Source organism: Akebia trifoliata, chromosome 10 (assembly GCF_017979445.1).
Source record: "Akebia trifoliata isolate Shusen 1 chromosome 10, ASM1797944v1, whole genome shotgun sequence".
Classification (NCBI taxonomy): Eukaryota; Viridiplantae; Streptophyta; class Magnoliopsida; order Ranunculales; family Lardizabalaceae; genus Akebia; species Akebia trifoliata.
Window position 1 is genome coordinate 2,924,509 of NC_141384.1, and position 17,825 is coordinate 2,942,333.

The 17,825-nt window shown below is 33.3% G+C and overlaps 1 protein-coding gene across 2 annotated transcripts; it reads right to left on the minus strand.

The window, feature by feature from the left end:
• Positions 1-1,919: 1,919 nt before the first annotated feature.
• On the minus strand, positions 1,920-13,650 carry LOC147392746 (serine carboxypeptidase 24-like). Of its 2 annotated transcripts, none has more exons than XM_086455040.1 (9): positions 13,211-13,650; positions 7,730-7,798; positions 6,309-6,404; positions 5,529-5,621; positions 5,348-5,433; positions 4,790-5,193; positions 2,916-3,011; positions 2,451-2,556; positions 1,920-2,370 (listed from the first exon to the last, which is right to left on the minus strand). In XM_086455040.1, the coding sequence occupies exons 1-9, from the start codon at positions 13,464-13,466 to the stop codon at positions 2,227-2,229; spliced, it is 1,350 nt and encodes a 449-aa protein (XP_086311166.1). In that variant the 5' UTR covers positions 13,467-13,650; the 3' UTR covers positions 1,920-2,226. The 2 variants fall into 2 exon arrangements, with proteins under 2 accessions (XP_086311166.1, XP_086311165.1); XM_086455039.1 differs by having other exon boundaries at positions 7,691-7,798; positions 13,211-13,649.
• Positions 13,651-17,825: the final 4,175 nt, after the last annotated feature.

Sequence of the window (17,825 nt, forward strand, 5' to 3'; positions counted from 1 at the left end):
ACAAGTCAATTTTATGAAGATGAATTAGGTTAGTCCATGGACTTCTATAGATTTCAACAACTAGTAGAATATACTTAATTTTTATATTAAAAAATCCTCCTCTTCTAAACTAAAATGGCTTATCTTGTTATTGAAATTTTGAATATTAAACAAGATAAAATCTTAAAATGGAAAATGAATAATTTTGAGGGAATAATCAAAGGATTTTTAACTAAAAAGTTAAAAATGAGGGCATTTAGATAATTTTCTATTAGTCTTTCAAAGAGTATGTAAGTCAAGCCATCAGGGGAGTGTCATGAGTTTGAAAACACAGGGGTATCTCAAATATTAATCAAAACATGGAGGGGCTTGTTGCAAATCAGCTTAAATTCAAAGCTGGCGAGAGACGAGTCGGTGGATGTGGGCAATATACGACGAATTTCATTAAATGCATTTGTAAAGCTAAAGATGGGCCTTTTTCTAAGTCAGAAGAGATGAGTCTTGGAGTCGTGTTATTCTGTAACTCGTTTGCTTTGCTCTTAAAAAAGACTAAAAGTGTGGAGTCCGGATGCCTTGGATTTGTGCACTCGTGAACTTAGTTTTTTCTACATTTGACTATCATGGGAAACTCACCTTACAAAAGTTGAATAAAGCTTTAGGATTATGTGATCTTTGAATGCAAGTGTGCAAATATTCCATAATTTTATTGTTGAATTTGAATAGTATTTTAAAGATTAAATGGATGATAAATAAAGAAATAAATATATTATTACTCTTATGTAAGGTTTTTAAGTAGTTTGGATTCCTGAGAATTAGTTTAAGTGGATTAATGGTTTCATGGCATTTAAGTCATTTACATTAATCTCAAAGAAGAAGAGTCATTAGGTTGAAAATAAATCGATATCTCTAATATTGGTCAAAACGTGGGTTGGTACTATGGTTTTAAATCTCGTCCGATACATCTCAATAGCCGGTATCGTTCACCAACGAGACGGATAGATAAGTCAAATATATGAGATGAAATTTAAAACTAACCATGATTCATTTGTCTCATTGTTGAATGAGAAGACTCAAACTTATTGGAAAACTCATCCGAGATGAGATGGATGAGATGAGACATTAAAACGAATTTTAAAACCATGGTTGATACCCCTATTATTGACCAAAACAGGAGGGTGGAATATGGGTTTGCTCTTTTATGCGAATCCAGTACGAACTTGTTCTGTGAATCAATTTGGGATGGTGGAATGTATCCATAACTATATCTTTGAAATGTTTATCAAAAGGGTCATATACCCATTTTCGTATATATTCATGTTTTTTCCAAAATGGACATTAGTTTGAATTTTAACTTTATAGCTGATACCCTTCATACAAATGAACTTACTCCCCACCTTCCCCCACGCCAACAAAAAAATAAGTTACCTAATTAGTGAATTTACCTTTATATCAACCAGAAATAAACCCTAAATAAATGGTAATCTACTTCTGTGTTTTTCCCCAATAATAACTGTATAAAAACCATGATCATTTATTTAAAGTTCTCTGTTCTCATGGGATAAAAAATGTAAAATAAAAAATTTGTGTGAACAAAAATAACCCATTTTGATAAAAAGAAAAGGGTTGACTTAAGTTAATTGAAAAAAAAAAACACAAAAACACAAGATCTCGACCGAATAAACAAAAAATCCATTCATTGAAAATTATCCTCTAGATAAGTATTATCAGGATATGTATTGTTGAGATATGTATAAAATCTCAACCATTGGATTTTGTTTACACGGTCAAGATTTTATGTCATTTCTTAAGTCAACGGAGCCCCACCCAAAATAAAAATATCAATTATACATGATTTTGCCAATATACATGACTATTTTGGTACTCACCTCTCCCCTCAAGAAAAAAGAAGAAGAAGGAAATTTCGAGTTGGAAGACTTCCATTAGAGAAGTAAAAATGGTATAGTTCATTAATCTATTTTGGCATGAAAGATGAGTACAATATCAATGTAAATCAAAATGAAAATGTTCAAACATGTAAAATTAAAACTTAAAAAGAATAAACTAACTTTGATAACTTTCCCATGGTTTGTATGCGGATCACTTACCCATGTTTCTCTGATCTCTTCTGAATCCTCTTTCAAGTATTGAATCCCTCAATCAATTATGCTCCAAGTTGATCAATCCTTCAATAAATCTAGTGTTACAAGGTACTTTTTAAGTATTTTTCTCTCTCCTTTTAATGATCTCTTAAGATTTTGGTAATTCTTTGCCAGCCAAGAACGCTTGGAAAAGACTAAATGAGCGTCTAGGCTGGAAGAGTGGAACCTCATGGCCAGCTCCTCTCACCGTCGCGAATGTCAGCCCTTTGTAGACCTCTGTCCATCCTGCGACCTACAAATTCAAAATCGTTTTAATAGGAATAATCCCCTAACAATGTGTTCGTGTTAATCTAAGTTGAGAATTATATAGACCTGGCCGCCTGAGTACCAAGGATACCACGGAATCGTTGTGGTGAGATTGAGATGGTTGAGGGAGAATCGAGTGGCAGTAACAGGAACCACCGAATCCGTGTCACCACTGCACACAAGAGATTAATTATTAATGTCAAGAAGCCAAAATTATCATGTCTACATGTTTCTAAAATATTTGGCACATAGGGAATATATATAGACCCCTGTATAAGGTATTGCAATTTTTTTTACCAAATAGGTATTTGTTATTCTTGCATCTACCCAATTTGGTAAAATGTAAATGCTAGTACAATAGGTAATTTGTTTGGCTTAAAAAGGAATTCCATTACTAAACAGGAGATGTCCCCTATATGATATATGTTTTAGAAACGGGCATGACACTATCGGTAAAATACCCGTTAAAAATCATTTATTTTCTTAGAATAATGATGAGCATTTGAGATTAGAATGTGATCACTGATTTACCTGAAAACCCAGATTCTGAGGCCAGCCGCAATCAGCTCCTTGTATGTGGGTAAAATTGAAAACTGCGAATCCTTCCAGTTCTTAATGAGAACATCACTGCCATTTACAAAATATCATATAAAAAAAACAAAAAAACCATTAAACCTTCCATGCTTGTCACATGGTGTGTGTTGTTCTGTAAATATTTTGAATTCTGTTGCGCTACGAATTTTTTAACAGGTACGAAAAGGACAATTGTATAATATTTTCTTTAGGATTTTTTGTTTTTGGGCGGATTTCTGTTTTGGGGAGTTTTACATGTTTTGATAACACTTGGTTATATTAATAGAGATCTCTAGGTTTGTTAAATTTATGAAAAAATAGTGATTATTCTTGCTTTGTTCCATGGATGTAGGCACATTGCCAAATCACGTAAATCCATGTATTTTGTGCGATTGGGTTGTCTTTGCTATTTTGATTCTTTCACACATTGTGTGTGTTTGAGTGCAAAATATCATTTATAAACCATTAAACCTTCCATGCTTGTTACCTTATGTGTGCGTGCGTGTGTGTGAAAAAACATAAGACATAACTTAACCCATGAAATTAACCTTCCATGTTTGTTATATAGGGTGTGTTTATTTGCAAAATATGAGATACAAATTAATGAACCTTCCATGTTCAGCACTGTAAATTTGAAAAATTATCAAAATGGTATATTATTTATTTTAATTCCGAAATCGATAAATTACCATTTTTGAAATTAAAATACTTTATCAAAATGGAAAATTTTCAAATGAATAGTATTTTGATATATATATATATATATGGATGGCGTTATTACGACCCCCATTACGACTCACCGTTTGTCTTATATGGGCAAAAATGTTTGGAATGGACTGATTTTTTGTGAGGATGATCCCCTCATCACAGAAATCATCATCACAAAAAATCAGCCCATTCCAAATATTTTTACCCATATAAGACAAACGGTGTATTGCAATGGGGTCGTAGGAACCCCACCTATATATATATATTTATATATAAAAAGAAGCCTTTTTAACTTCTTCTACAAAATAATATACATATCCCTTGTTTAAGTAAACAAATAGAAATAGAGTTATATTGGAGTGACTTAAAGATTGACAATGATTCTCACTTTGCTGACTTAGAGGTGTGCTAAGAGCCATATATGTTTTACCCTTATATCTTGGTGAAAAACATCTATGGTTCCTTACGCACATCCACATCAACAAAGTGAGAATCGATGTCAATCTTGAGGTCACTTCAGCATAATTCATAGTATGATAATGTTTCTTTTCAAAATTTGGTTTATTTCAGCACTCTGCAACATTGTAGGAAATATTTAGGGTCGACGGAGATATGAAAACCCACAAATTTCATGGTTAAAACAAATGTGCATATTTAGGGTTTAAATCTGTAAGTTTGGTTATTGATTTGCAATATCTTAACTCTAACAAAGATGATGATTTTACTAGTTTTCAGGTCTTCATTGACAGCGGATATTTTCTACAATACCGCAGAGTGTTGAAATAAACTAAATCTTGGAAGTAAACATTATTGTACTAAAATAGTTATATTTCTGCCTGTTTGCTTAAACTAGCCAATGATATGTATATTGTTTTATAAAAAGATGTAAAAGGGCATTTTTGGTATTAAAATATTGATCATTTTAAGATTTACCATTTTAGTAAAATATTTTAATTTTGAAAATGGTAATTTATCGTTATCAAAATTAAAATGAATAGTATACTGTTTTGATAATTTTTCAATTTTTGGGGCATGTTTGGTAAATTACCCTATGTCATAGTGTGTGTGTGTATGTGTATGTGTGTGTGTGTGTGAATTCAAGAAGACAACAAAGAGAGAGAGACCTGCAAGCAGTCCATCTATATGGAATTCCAGTCAAATTGGCGCGCAATGCCTTCTGCACCTCAGGCTTGTTATAGTATTTCTCAGCATAATTCTCAGTACATGGATCATATCCATAAACACGTCGACGTAGAAGTGTGTTCTTAAGCCTGATCGATCGTGTACTCCTATTCGTCGATACACCCGTACATGTTGGCGTATAGATGCTGTATTGATCGATATCCCCAAACTCGTTATTCATCGCATAACTAACTGCACGGTTGCAAGATTCAGAGGTCTTTGAAGACCTGAAATCACAAAGGGAAAGGATCGATCGATAGGTTTTATCCGATATCATTGAGTGGCTCCACCAATATGTCACCGTCCCAATGCTGTCGTAGTAGTTATCCGTTACTGCATTCCCCACCTGTAATTAATTCCAAATTCTTCAATCCAATTTTTTTTTTTTTGCTAGGGTTTCATTTTATCAAAGAATTTTCAGTACAATTTCTTGTTTTTCGCCCCCTCAAAAGTGCTTTTGGCATTGAAATTAACTTATAAATCTTATTTTTAGAACTTACAATGAACCCTTTAAGGTTGATGAAGGGCTTTGAATAAGCTTTATTGTAATCATGGATTTTCTTCGCCAATTGAGGAACATAATGTCCTATAAAAAAACAAGAAAAAATCGAGTTTAATACATTTAGTAGGTCACATTAAGCTATCATATACATGTTAGATAAGTTTTGTGACCCAATTTACCTGCATAGCTCTCTCCAGAAATGTAGAAATCTCTATATTTGTATTGGGGAAACCTTGATATCCATCTTGTCATGAAAATTAGCGCGTCTTTGGCTACATAAAAATGGTAAATCGAATCAGTGAGGAACACTTTGACATTGGTGGTCAACCATTTTCTTCCTTCTGTTCTAGTGCATTTTAAGAGAAATAGAGGAACACGATTCATTTAACCAACCCCAAATTTTTTTGAATAAGTTTTTATTGTTATTGTCGTTGTTGAATTAAAGAGAAACCTGGTCATCTAGCCAAATCATCAATGTTTTACTTGAGAGTCGTGATTTTCTGACACCCCTCTGACATACGCCCTTGGACGTAACATGGACTAAAATCATGGATTTTTTTCTTCGGAATACACAACTACAAATCCCCATAAATATGTACAGTTGTGTATCCCAAGGAAAAAGATCTATGGTTCTTGCACATGCCACTTAAGGGGGTGTATGTTAGAGGGGGGTCGTGGGGGGGGAGGGGGGGGTTCAGAAAATCATTATTCTTTACTTAATAATGACATGAGCACAACATGGCACAATGCTTCAATCACCTCAAATTTTTTCTCTAGATCAAGTATTCAAAATAACTCTTTAATTGCATAATTTCATGGTTACCAACGTTCATAATTGTCGTAGGCAATTATTTGTTTAAAATTGTAATTTGAAACAATATAATTTAATTATAATACATTGTAACATTAAAATTAAACTAAATTTATATAGGAAAATGGAGAATTCTTTTGCATTTTACCCGTGCGTTTGTCCCCAGAATCTTTAAGATCGGAGCTTGTATTTGTATATGAGAAACCAACACCAGCTGGTGATTCGAGAAATAGAATATTTGCTTCTGGAAAAAAAAAATACAGAGAAAAGAAGATAAAATTGAGTTAACTTGAATTGGAATTTCAAAGAAGCTGTACATATAGAATCCTAAAACTAGGGGTCAACTTGGTCCGGTTCAAATCGAGAATCGAACCAAACTAATAGTTTTGGTTTGATTTGGAATAAGTTGTGGTTCGGTTCTGGGTTATGAAAATAGAGAACTGATCAATTTGGTTTGGTTCTCAGATCAAACTTGTATAGAACCGAACTGAACCGAGAATCGAACCCCTATGCAATAAATAAATATATATGTATATAATAATTATTATGAATTATTTTATGTGTTAGGACATAGATTAATGGTTTTTTATGGATAAACTAATGACTTTTTATAAATATATTAGTGATTATTGTATGAAATCTTATGTTTATTACATGTTTGTTTTTTCATTAAAAAATATTACTTATAATTTATAGAATATTGGCAATCCGGAAGCAAACCAACTTTAGTTCAATTTAGGTTGGTTTGATTCTAATGAAATTTGGTTTGGTTCTGATTCTTATTTAGTGGAACTGACCTATGTTGGTTTGGTTCCAATTTGACCCCAAACCGAACCAAATTGCACCCCTACCCAAAACTACTCAGAGGTGCACATAGAGGGTTAGAATTGAAGATGGCCCGGCCCATGAGTATTTATGGGCCTGTGCGTAATTTAAACAAAGCTAGACCAAGCCTATTTTGCAACCCAATTGGTGTACATGCTCATCCATTTGATTGACATACGAGTGTCCACAACCAATCGTACGGCTATGATCACTAGATTTGTATCTTTTTTAACTATGGCTCATCAAGAGTAGGTGTGTTCACAAGTGTCTAGAGATTGTTTCAAATGAAAATCACGGAAAGAGAATATAAAAAAAAAAGGTAAATTAAACTTTGACCCCTAACATTTTGATACTTGCAATTACCACCCCTTTTTGCTAACGGTGTTAAAATTCAGATGTTAGTTTACTATTTTACCCTTTTCTTTTTATTTTTTATTGCAAAAAAATAAATTTTAAAATAATAATTAAAAATGCCAGCATTAACTCTTACATATGAATCCATTTTTTCACAATGATATTTTTGTTTACCAAGAAGAAGAATATTTTTAAAAAGGGTAAAATGGTCTTTATAAAAATAAAAATCATTTTTTAACTGTTTGGTTGACGGAATTGTACATGGAAGGGGAGTAAATGAGCTCCTTAGAGAACAATAAGGGAGGTAAGTGCAATTATCAAAAAAGTTAAGGGGTCAACATAATTGATTACCTCTATTCCAAGAGTATTTGTTGAGATAAAGAGATGAACCAGTTTTGTTGATTAGAAAAGGCCCAATTTCCTCTGATGCTCCGTAAGCAATCGATGAACAACCTGGTCCTGCACCACCGATTTTCATTCTATAAAATATAATCAAATTCACATAATAAATGATGAATTATCTCTAAGGTCTCTGTAATAAACATCCATTATTTCTTGAGTTCGAATCCCGTCGTCTCATTATTGGGCTTTTGATCTCGTTTGTGGGCTTTACAATGCACTCTTCCTAGCCCACTGACAATGGGTTCATTTGGCCCATGTAATCCAATGGTTAGAGATCATCGATCAGTTTATAAGAGTGCAAGATCATTAAGGGTTGCCCAACATCCATGGATTAGGGGGGTCAATTGAGTTCAAGATTTGATCGACTAATCTACAATGGTTCATAAAACCAATAATAAAAAGTACTCAAATCCAATGGCTAGAGATTACCCATCAGTTTACTTGATTGTATTTCGTTGGAGCCTCTTTTATCTTCTATTTATCAAAAAGGAATCCCATAAGCTACCCTACAAGTTTCTTTTTTATTACTTTCCACTCTGGAGAGAATATTCTCTCTAATGTTATTAAGGTTTCAAATATTCACATGGGGTGTGTGTGTGTGTGAGTGTGTGTCAGATCACGGCCATACAAAATTTGACAGCTTCTATTGCCACACCAACTTTTTCTAAGAGCACCTTAAGATGTGTGTTACCAATTCTTTGTTAATATTTTATGAATAGGGGTGTTCTAAGTAAAAGTTGGAATGGCAATATAATCTCTCTAAATATTTAGCATAGAATATGTTGAATGGAGGGTATTTAAGTCTTTAAATGATAAAATTATTTAGAAGACCCACTTCAAGGGAGAATATGTACCAAAATCAATAGAATCAGGTGTAGATTGAGTTTTCTCATCTTCATATACGAATAAGGGTCTTGTTAACGTGTGTCCTAAGGGCAAATGTTAAGTTGCATTAAATACACCTTCAAAACTTATTTTACTATCTAAAATGGCCTTAAAAAATTTATTTCTGACCAAAACTATCCCGAAATGCTTATTTCTTAGGTGTTTTAATGCATTTAAATATTTACCCTAGGGGACACTTGCGTTAACGAAATCCCTAATAAATTAAGGGTCTTGTTAACGTATACCCTTAAGACACATATTAAAGTGCAATAAATACACTTTGAAAATTGGATTTTGTATTAAAAATATCCTTGAAAAAAATTATTTTTTACCAACATACCTTCGTATTCCAATTTCCAAAGTGTATTTATTACATTTTACGTGTGCCCTATGATAACAAAGCCCATTAATTAATTCATTTTTTATATTTTATTATTATATTTAGTTTATTCTATAATTAATAATGATATTATGATATTATCATGCATCATTCGGATACATTAACTACATTTAAAGTTCAATCGTTCTAAAATGACATACTACCTTCAACACTGTGCTGATATGGCAACGTGCAATAACCATAAACCATTTTTCTCGGTAGTTATTCATTTTCAATATCTACTATCAACTTAAAAAGATATTATTTTTTTAAAAAAAAAATTCTTTTAAATTTGAGTTTTTTCATGAAATATATATATGTGAATGTTGCTGGATTGATAATTTAATCATACATGATCCCAATAACTCATAATAAGATTTGAAATCTTACTAAGTTAGTCACGGTAACTTGATTCATAAAATTAGGTTTATTCAAGTAATTTTTAACTCTCGTAAAGAGAGTTTTTGTAAGAATTGTGATAATTTGACTATCGCACGTGATAAACTCAATCAACTACCCTGACATAACAAGCTCGGAATCATAGATATGTGCTCTTTGATATACAGAATTGCACTTCCCCCAAAAAAATGTATCCCAAGGGAATTGTATATATATCGACGAGGCACAGATCAACAATTTTCGAGCTTGTCACATCAAATAGTCGATTGAGATTGCCACGTTAGATAGTTTTGTTCTAAAATTGCAACGGAATCCAACTAACTTTTAACTGTAACTGTTTGAGTAAATTTTGTATTGGGAAGTAGAGTCGTAGATTAGAAGATAGATATGTATAGGTTTTCATAGGTTCAACTCTGGCCTGACTGGCCATCATTAAATGGATGAGTGCATGACCCAATTTTCCACGTGGCAAGCATGCAGGCATGTGGACCCACAACAAAAAAATCTATTTCATTCATTGTCTTTAGTATCCGGTATCTCGTTTCTGCTTGCATGTGGACCGAGTTGACTCGTATGAATTATTTGATCTCCCACAAATCAAAACATCTTGATCGTTTTAAATAAATAAATTTATATATGATAAATTATAACTTTTTTCTTATTAAAACGTCAGTTAATAAACGCTCAATCATAAAATCTTACTTACCAACAAAATAATTATTTGAAGACTAAGATAAATTGACTCAAAATTCACTCGTTTGATGTGGTGACATGTGCATAGAATCATGTATCTTTTTCATTGTGTATCCCGAAGAAAAAGATCTATAATTCTGTGCACATGCCCATTCAACCAAGTGAACTTCGAGTCAATTTATCGTAACTCTTATTTGAAATGTAAAAAAATATTGGGTTTTGTTAACATGTGCCCTAAATACACATTAAAAATAAGAATTTCAAAATCTTTTTGGAAGAAATTTTTTTAAAGGTATTTTATACAATTTATTATTATTTTTTTTTGAGATATATTTAATGCATCTTAACATGTGCCTTCGACATATTAACAACACCCAAAAATAATTATTTTATATCAAACATTCAAAACCTATTTGACTTGGCCGAATCTTCAAATACTCAAGCAATATTTTTAAAAGAGTCGTGGTGGAGTGACCTCAAGATTGTACCTCATATCTCAAGTGTGTAGGAATCATAGATGTGAATGAGTTTTAAAAGTTTTAAATTTATGGTTTCAGTGGATTTTTTTCATACTTAATTAATTTGAGCAAACTATTCTTTTTTTTTTTTCTCATCACCTCAGGATATTTTGCAGTCATTAGAGGAGGGGATAGAAATAATGGTGACACGTGGCCGTTGGTGTGGAGTCATCTAATATATTAAAATTACTAATATATAAAATATAATTTAATATTTAAAAATGAATTCAACAACACTGATTAGTTTTTAGTCAATTAAATATATCCAGCTTTTCCAATTTGCCCATAAGTCAAGTTAACTCTGCCAAAGTATGTTTATGAAAATGTGATCAATTTTTTAAAAATTTATGATTTCGACTCATTGTCTATTTTAATTATCAAAACATGAACGGTAAAATAATTCAGAAGGTTTAAAGTGACAATTCCTGTAAGATAGTCACTTTAAAACCTTTGAATTCGTTATTATTCATATTTTGATAATTAAAATAAACGGTAAGTCAGAATCGTAAATTCATCAAATTCAGCTCACTAAATGGCAATTCACCCTTTATTTTAACGTAATACCCTAAAATGTTTCTAAGATATTAGATTAACGATCAGATAATTTTTTATATAAATAATTATCTAATAATATGATTTCAAAAGGCCCTCAACCTTCCTACCAAACTACCCCATACCAAAACGAGACCTAAATAATTAGAGTTGTGGTGTCATCATTTCAAGTCTTGATTAGTCATGGTAAAATGTCAAGGGAGGCAAGTTTAACTCTTTTGTGTCAAAGTTGGTATGTAAGATTGTTTCATTAAGAAGGGAGTAAAAGTTAAAAAAAAATAAAATGAAAAATACATCTTTCTCTGGATGCGCATGGTTCCGTTATCAATGAAGAAACAGTGGACAGGTGGCTTTTAAGGTCAAAGTCATACGTCAAGGGAGGCAAGTCTAATTTGTTTGAGTCAAAAGGGGTATGTATTTAAGATGCTAATTAAGAGGGGAGTTAAAAGTAAAACAAAACATTTTCTTTCCGTTTCTCTGTTGAAGAGTTGGTGGATGTGTTTAAGGACGTATGGCTGTAAACTTCTTTATTCCTCTTTAGCTATATCTCGAGTCACCAACTTTGTATAACATGAAAGAAAGAAAGAAAAAAATGGAAAAAAAAAAAAAAAGAGAGGAGAAAGAGATGGAGAGAAAGAGAAAGGCATCTTTCTATGAAGACAAATCGTAAAGTTCAGGAAAATAGTCTGTAAAGTAATTTTACTTCATGTGATGTTTCTTCTGTCTATCCATTATTGACAAAATTCAGAAAAACTACAGACAACTTTTCTAACCTTTTTTCATAAAAGAAAAAAAAAAAAGAAGAAGGAAAAAAAGCCTAAAAGGAATCAGAAAGTGAAACATCACGAGGACCCAAGATTGTTTCTTGAGAGTTGCACAGCATCCAGGTTGTTTCCTGGAATGATGTTGATGTTAGCGTATGTTAGCATGGATGAATAGAGTTGAGCTAATGTGCGCTGATGAAGTTGGGGTGGTAAGGGTGTTGTTTATCTTCTTTGTCTCTTGCCCCCACAAATGACAAACCAGGTTTTGTCATTTTTGGAGAGTAGTTAGTACACGTGGCATTATGAGAGGTGGATTGGATGGGAACATGGATGAAGAAAGTGTTGGTTTGGGCATTTATTAAGAACTATAGATAGTTCTGCTCATCATTTTGGAATCAATACAATTCCCCAAAACACTAAACACATTTAAAAGAGAAATTATGGAGCAATAATTCAATGGTTCTTCTTCTTTGATGGGTCCATGCAATTGGGAGTCTTGCCTGGGGCACTCCTTTAGGCAGATGGAGCTCTTAATTAGCCGACATTGTCTCATTAACACCAACATTATCGACTTGTCTTGAAAGATTTTCAAGACAAGTCATCTCTATATTTTATTTACTGAAATTAATATTTAAGCAAATATTATATGAAAAATTAGGTAGAGAAGCTAAAACCCTTTTTATTTAACTATATTTTCTTCTTCTTCTTTTTTTTTTTTTCTTTTTTTTTTACTACTAAAGCTAATGTCCTTGATTCTTCAAGTTCAAATACTATTATAACCAGGGGCGGAGCCAGGATTTTGTATTCGTGGGGGCAAATTACAAATAAATTTTTTTTATGATTTTCTATGGGGGCAAAGCAGTAGAATGTTGAAATTTTGTGGGGGCAAATTACAAATAAAAAAAATTTCAAAACTTCTGTGGGGGCAAAGCAGTAGAATGTTAAAAAAAAATTAAAATTATTAATACCTCCCTATGGATTTTAGAAATTCTTGTGGGGGCAATTGCCCCCACTGTAAATCCGCCCCTGATTATAACTAACTTCCATGTTATGGGCTTTAGAACTCAAGTTCACAGAAGGGTAGAGATTCATTCTAAGTAGTATTTTTCTGAGGACTTACTATCAATTGTAAGTAAGTATGCTAGTGATGTTTGTGCGTTAGGTTGTAAATTCTTATTTCGTCTAGTACTCTAAAATAAAATAAATAAATAAAACAAAAGCCCAAGCCCAAGAAGTAGCAATGATAATAGAAATACAATAGTAAGATATAGGAACTAACCTCCATTGAGCCAAAGCACAAGAGGCTTCTTCTCAGGTTCAATGGTAGCTTCTGTCAACCAATAAAAGAGAGCACGTCCATGTCGTTCATTGACAGTAACATAGCCAGAGAACTGCGAGAATGACACATGTGGTTGTCTAGGGAGAGCGAAGATTCGATCAAGTTTTTGCTGATTGGGTGCATCACCATTGATACAAACCAAAGAGAAGAAGAAGATAAAGTAGAAGAAGAAGAAGGTTTTTCTTTGACTCTCCATTGCACCCTCTAGAAGGGTTCTCTCTCTCTCTCTCTCTCTGTCTTTCTAATTCTAGTGTGTTTGTGTGAGGTAGATTTTAATACCAGAGTGTGTGAAGAATAAGTATAGATAGCCAATAATAGGCATAGGAGGTGCTTTCAACTCTAATGTTGACACATTGAGGGTCGTTGGTCGTTGGGCAGCTATTATGTGGACCGAGAGAGAGAGAGAGAGAGAGAGAGAGAGAGACTACAACTCTAAAGGACATTAAAAACAAGATCAGAGATGGGTTAGCAACCCGAAAGGAGGTCCATAAATGCATCACAAGAGTCTACTTTCTAACTCTATTACTCACTCTGACCTTGTGGTCCAATGTATGGGACATGGATGGATGTGGTTGTGACTACCACAGCCAACGACCACATAAATTTTATTATTATTATTATTATTATTATTCCTTGAATGTGATATAAGACAAAGGGGTGGGCACTTGGCACAAACCAACACTCAAATCCCTATCAACATGAGGTTCGGTTTGTGTGATTATTTTAAATCCCAATTTGGTTAAGAGGTTAAGGGGTTGGTCAACTGTTTAATTCTCATTAGCCCCACATCTCATTTGTTTTCAAACTTAGTTATTGAAGCAGGTAAATCTTAGATCAACAATTTCTTCCATTAATTTACCTAAACACGTTGAATTAAAACCTCATGTACTTTCTCTTATCAAACCATCCATAGACATTAATACATGAATGTATCTATGTATATTTGTGCATGTATACATACTATGATTCCCTCAACCCTATACTCCAAGGGGTTGAGTAGCTTCCCAATTCTAGTCTTCTTTGTGTGCCCCATGGCACTCTTTTTTTGGGCCCATAAACTAATGAATGTATGGCCGACCTCTTTGTCTAGAGAGTTATGCTGGAGTGACCTCTAGATTGGACCTCATATCGCACATCTTGACATGAAAATGGAAAGGAACCGTAAATGTTTTTTTCATTTGTTTCTTGAGAAAAAGCATCTATGATTCCCATACATTTTCACGTCAGGATGTACAACATGAGTTCCTATGCATTATTCTTGTGCATAAAAGATCAGTTTAGTTGGTAATTATTTATTACAAGCTCTACCCACCCAAAGACCATGTTCATAAACCCATTCAAAAGCCCATGAATAAATTGTTAAAAATCATCAATAAGGTTGATTTTTCGTGTGTGTGTGTGTGTGTTTTTTTTTAGGTCCATCAAGAAGATGTACCAAACACTAGCGACTTATTGACTCAAGCTTGTGCCACGTGTTAGCAAAAGAATACATGAAGTTGGTTGGTAATTGAACTAAGAACATAGCAAGATCCCCATTCTAATATAAATATGGATGTATGTGTGCGTGTACGTCACGTTCTCTTTATTTCTTATGTGACGGATTTGCAGAGAGAAGAGAACATCATAATAAAGAGATCACAGATTCCAACACTCTTCAGTCCACAATCCACAATTCACGGTGTTTGAACTTTGAACAAGAATGGATGAATGATGAAAGTAATCTGCTTTTGGGATCACCAAAGCCATGTTGCTTAAGATAGCTCGGCAGTTAATGTTTTCGTTCTGATTTATTTTATGACCAGTGATCCAAAAGTAATGTCTCCATCCAGTTAGACAGTATGACTTTCTTGATTATGAATTTTAAATCATTTTAAGAATAATGTAAAAATAAATAAATAAAGATGTAAGCACATATAAAACATTAAAAATTATATATTTCGCTTATGATTGAATAGTGTCCATGGACTCTCATCGATTCCATTATGAAAAGAAAACTCTTTGTTACATATTACACCTTTTTACCAAATAAAGAAAAATACATACCTGATGAAATGTAGTTAGGATTTTATATAATGGTAGCTTAGGAAATTTTAGTTTGGAGCCCTTGAACCATCGGACTCCACAAATCATAGGTCCATAACAAATATGAATCGTGAAAAAATAGTTCATCGGTTCTTTAAGTCGTTGGAATTTGAAGTTAAAAGTGTTAGAAAACTTATCACATGAGTAGTTGACTTGCTAGTTACAACTAAGTTTCATAACAATGTTTTTTTTTTTTTTTTTTAATTCTTGTATATCATTGTGAAACAAAATTGGATAATTAAAGTGTAGTTCGAGGCTTTTTTGCATTGGTTTGAAGTCCAAAATGGGTTTGGGGGGTTTTTGACACTTGGGGAACCTTTCAACATAAGCTTTTAATGGGAGAAGCTTGAATTAAGCTCGTAATTAGTTGGCTAGCGAACTCATGGGATCTCCTAGGACTCAACATGACTCGCAACACTTGGATTATAATTAAGGATTCATTGCTAGAATTAGAACTAATAAAGAATTAGAACTATCTTATATAATTGATTTCTGTTTTTATATACGATTTCAACGAAAACAAGATGTGAGATGTCAAGCGTTTATCCCTCGTAAGAACATTTTTATTTATTTGAATTTTAGGGAACCGTGATAATTTGACTCATCAAGTGGCATACTCAATTGACTCATGACGAGTCCGGGAACTATAGATCTGCATGTCTCGGGAAACATGATTGCACTCTCCCATAAAAAAATGTATCTTAAGGCATACAAATCTACGGTTCCCAAACTTGTCCATGTCAAGGAGTTGATTAAGTATGCCACCTGGCGAGTCATATTATCAAGACTCTTATCAATATTTGTGTTGATGGCAGAATTATTAAAAATCAAAGTCGTTCTATCTAAGTAGTAAGGAGAGGTTCTTGCCAAGTATAAAAAAGCCTTGACACGAATCAACTCACCGAGTTTCGAGTCAATCTGATGAGTTTTAAAAGTATGATCCTAACCATCAAATTAACAAGTAAAAATAAATAAATAAGTGGGCCCTGGGAACAAAATTAATTCCTTTCTGATCTATTCGAGCTCCACATGTATGATGTAAGTAAATTGGATAGAAATAATACCATCTGTCAGTCTGACTGACCTAACTAATGCTTCTCTTCAATGCTCTCAGATCTACGCCATGATCTCCGTGATGTGCTTCTTCATATTCTCACTATTTTCAAATTTGTCTTGGATACCGACACGTACCATGTGCATGCAAGCGTGGACGTAGTGCATGCTTATTAAGGTTGCTAATGGATCAGATTGAATCGGATCCAAAATCCAATCAAATTCCTTCCAATAATTGATTATTGATTCGATCATGGTTTTAAAACTAGGTTTCATGTCTTGTCTCATCCATGCCAGATACTGAGTCATCTCATATGAGTTTTTCGATACGTTTGAGACGTCTCATTTCAAAATTTGAAAATTTGACATGGGGTATTAAATCTCGTTCGAAAAATGGACTTGTCCGTCCGTCTTGTTCATACCTGATATCGAGATAACTCGGGCGATACGTCTCGATCTCGAACGAGTTTTGAAACCATGGATCCGATAGGATTTGATCTGATAAATTATGAGAAGGTTATGTTACCTAATTTGTGGGTTCGCTTGATTCCAATTTGGGTTCACAGTTAACGGTTCGTCACTCAAAAATGAACCCGGTCCGTAGGGATAGAGAGAGAGATGAGGACATTTGAAAGTTGAGGTGATGAGTAGAGAAAAATGATGGATTGTTTGGTTCGTTGCATTTCCTTAACCAAGAGCAAACCATATCAGGAATTGGTTCATGTTGAATCCGCTACGAAAAGTACATAAATTATATTATATATTTTATTTAAATGTTTGAAGCTTAGTTAGCATTTCTATGTCAAATCATATTGGGTCTGATCCAGATTAGATCGGATTATTATTGAAATTGGATTTGGTTCTAATATTTAGACCCAATAAAAATCCAATCCGATCAGTTCAGGGTCTGATCTTTATTGGATTGGTATGATAACCCTGGTGATTGTCCACATCAACACTAGAGAACAACACTATTACTAAACAAGCTACTAAACCAATCTACACACTGCACAGTCATAACTGTATCTCTTGCTGTCATTAGTGTGTCATAGTTTATGACCACTTATATCCCAATGGCTAGGGCACCTAGCTTTGACTTCTTGACCATTCATACTATAGCTTTGACTGTGGATGCAGTACTTTTTGGGAATATTGGATCCAACACACTCATCCATCAATGTTTTGTCCAACTTCTTGGTGGACAAATACACTGAAAATTTCCTCGATTGATGAGTTTTAGTCTAGAATTGGAGCTCTCCCACATTTAAGACAACTCAATATAAATAAGATTGAGGATCCAATATGATGTCCCGTTCCTATAATAAAGATAAGGTGTCTACATGGCATGTTTTTGTTGGAGTTTGAAACACTTAGGACTCTTAATTACTAAGCCATGCAGCCTGATGAGTTTGAACTCCAA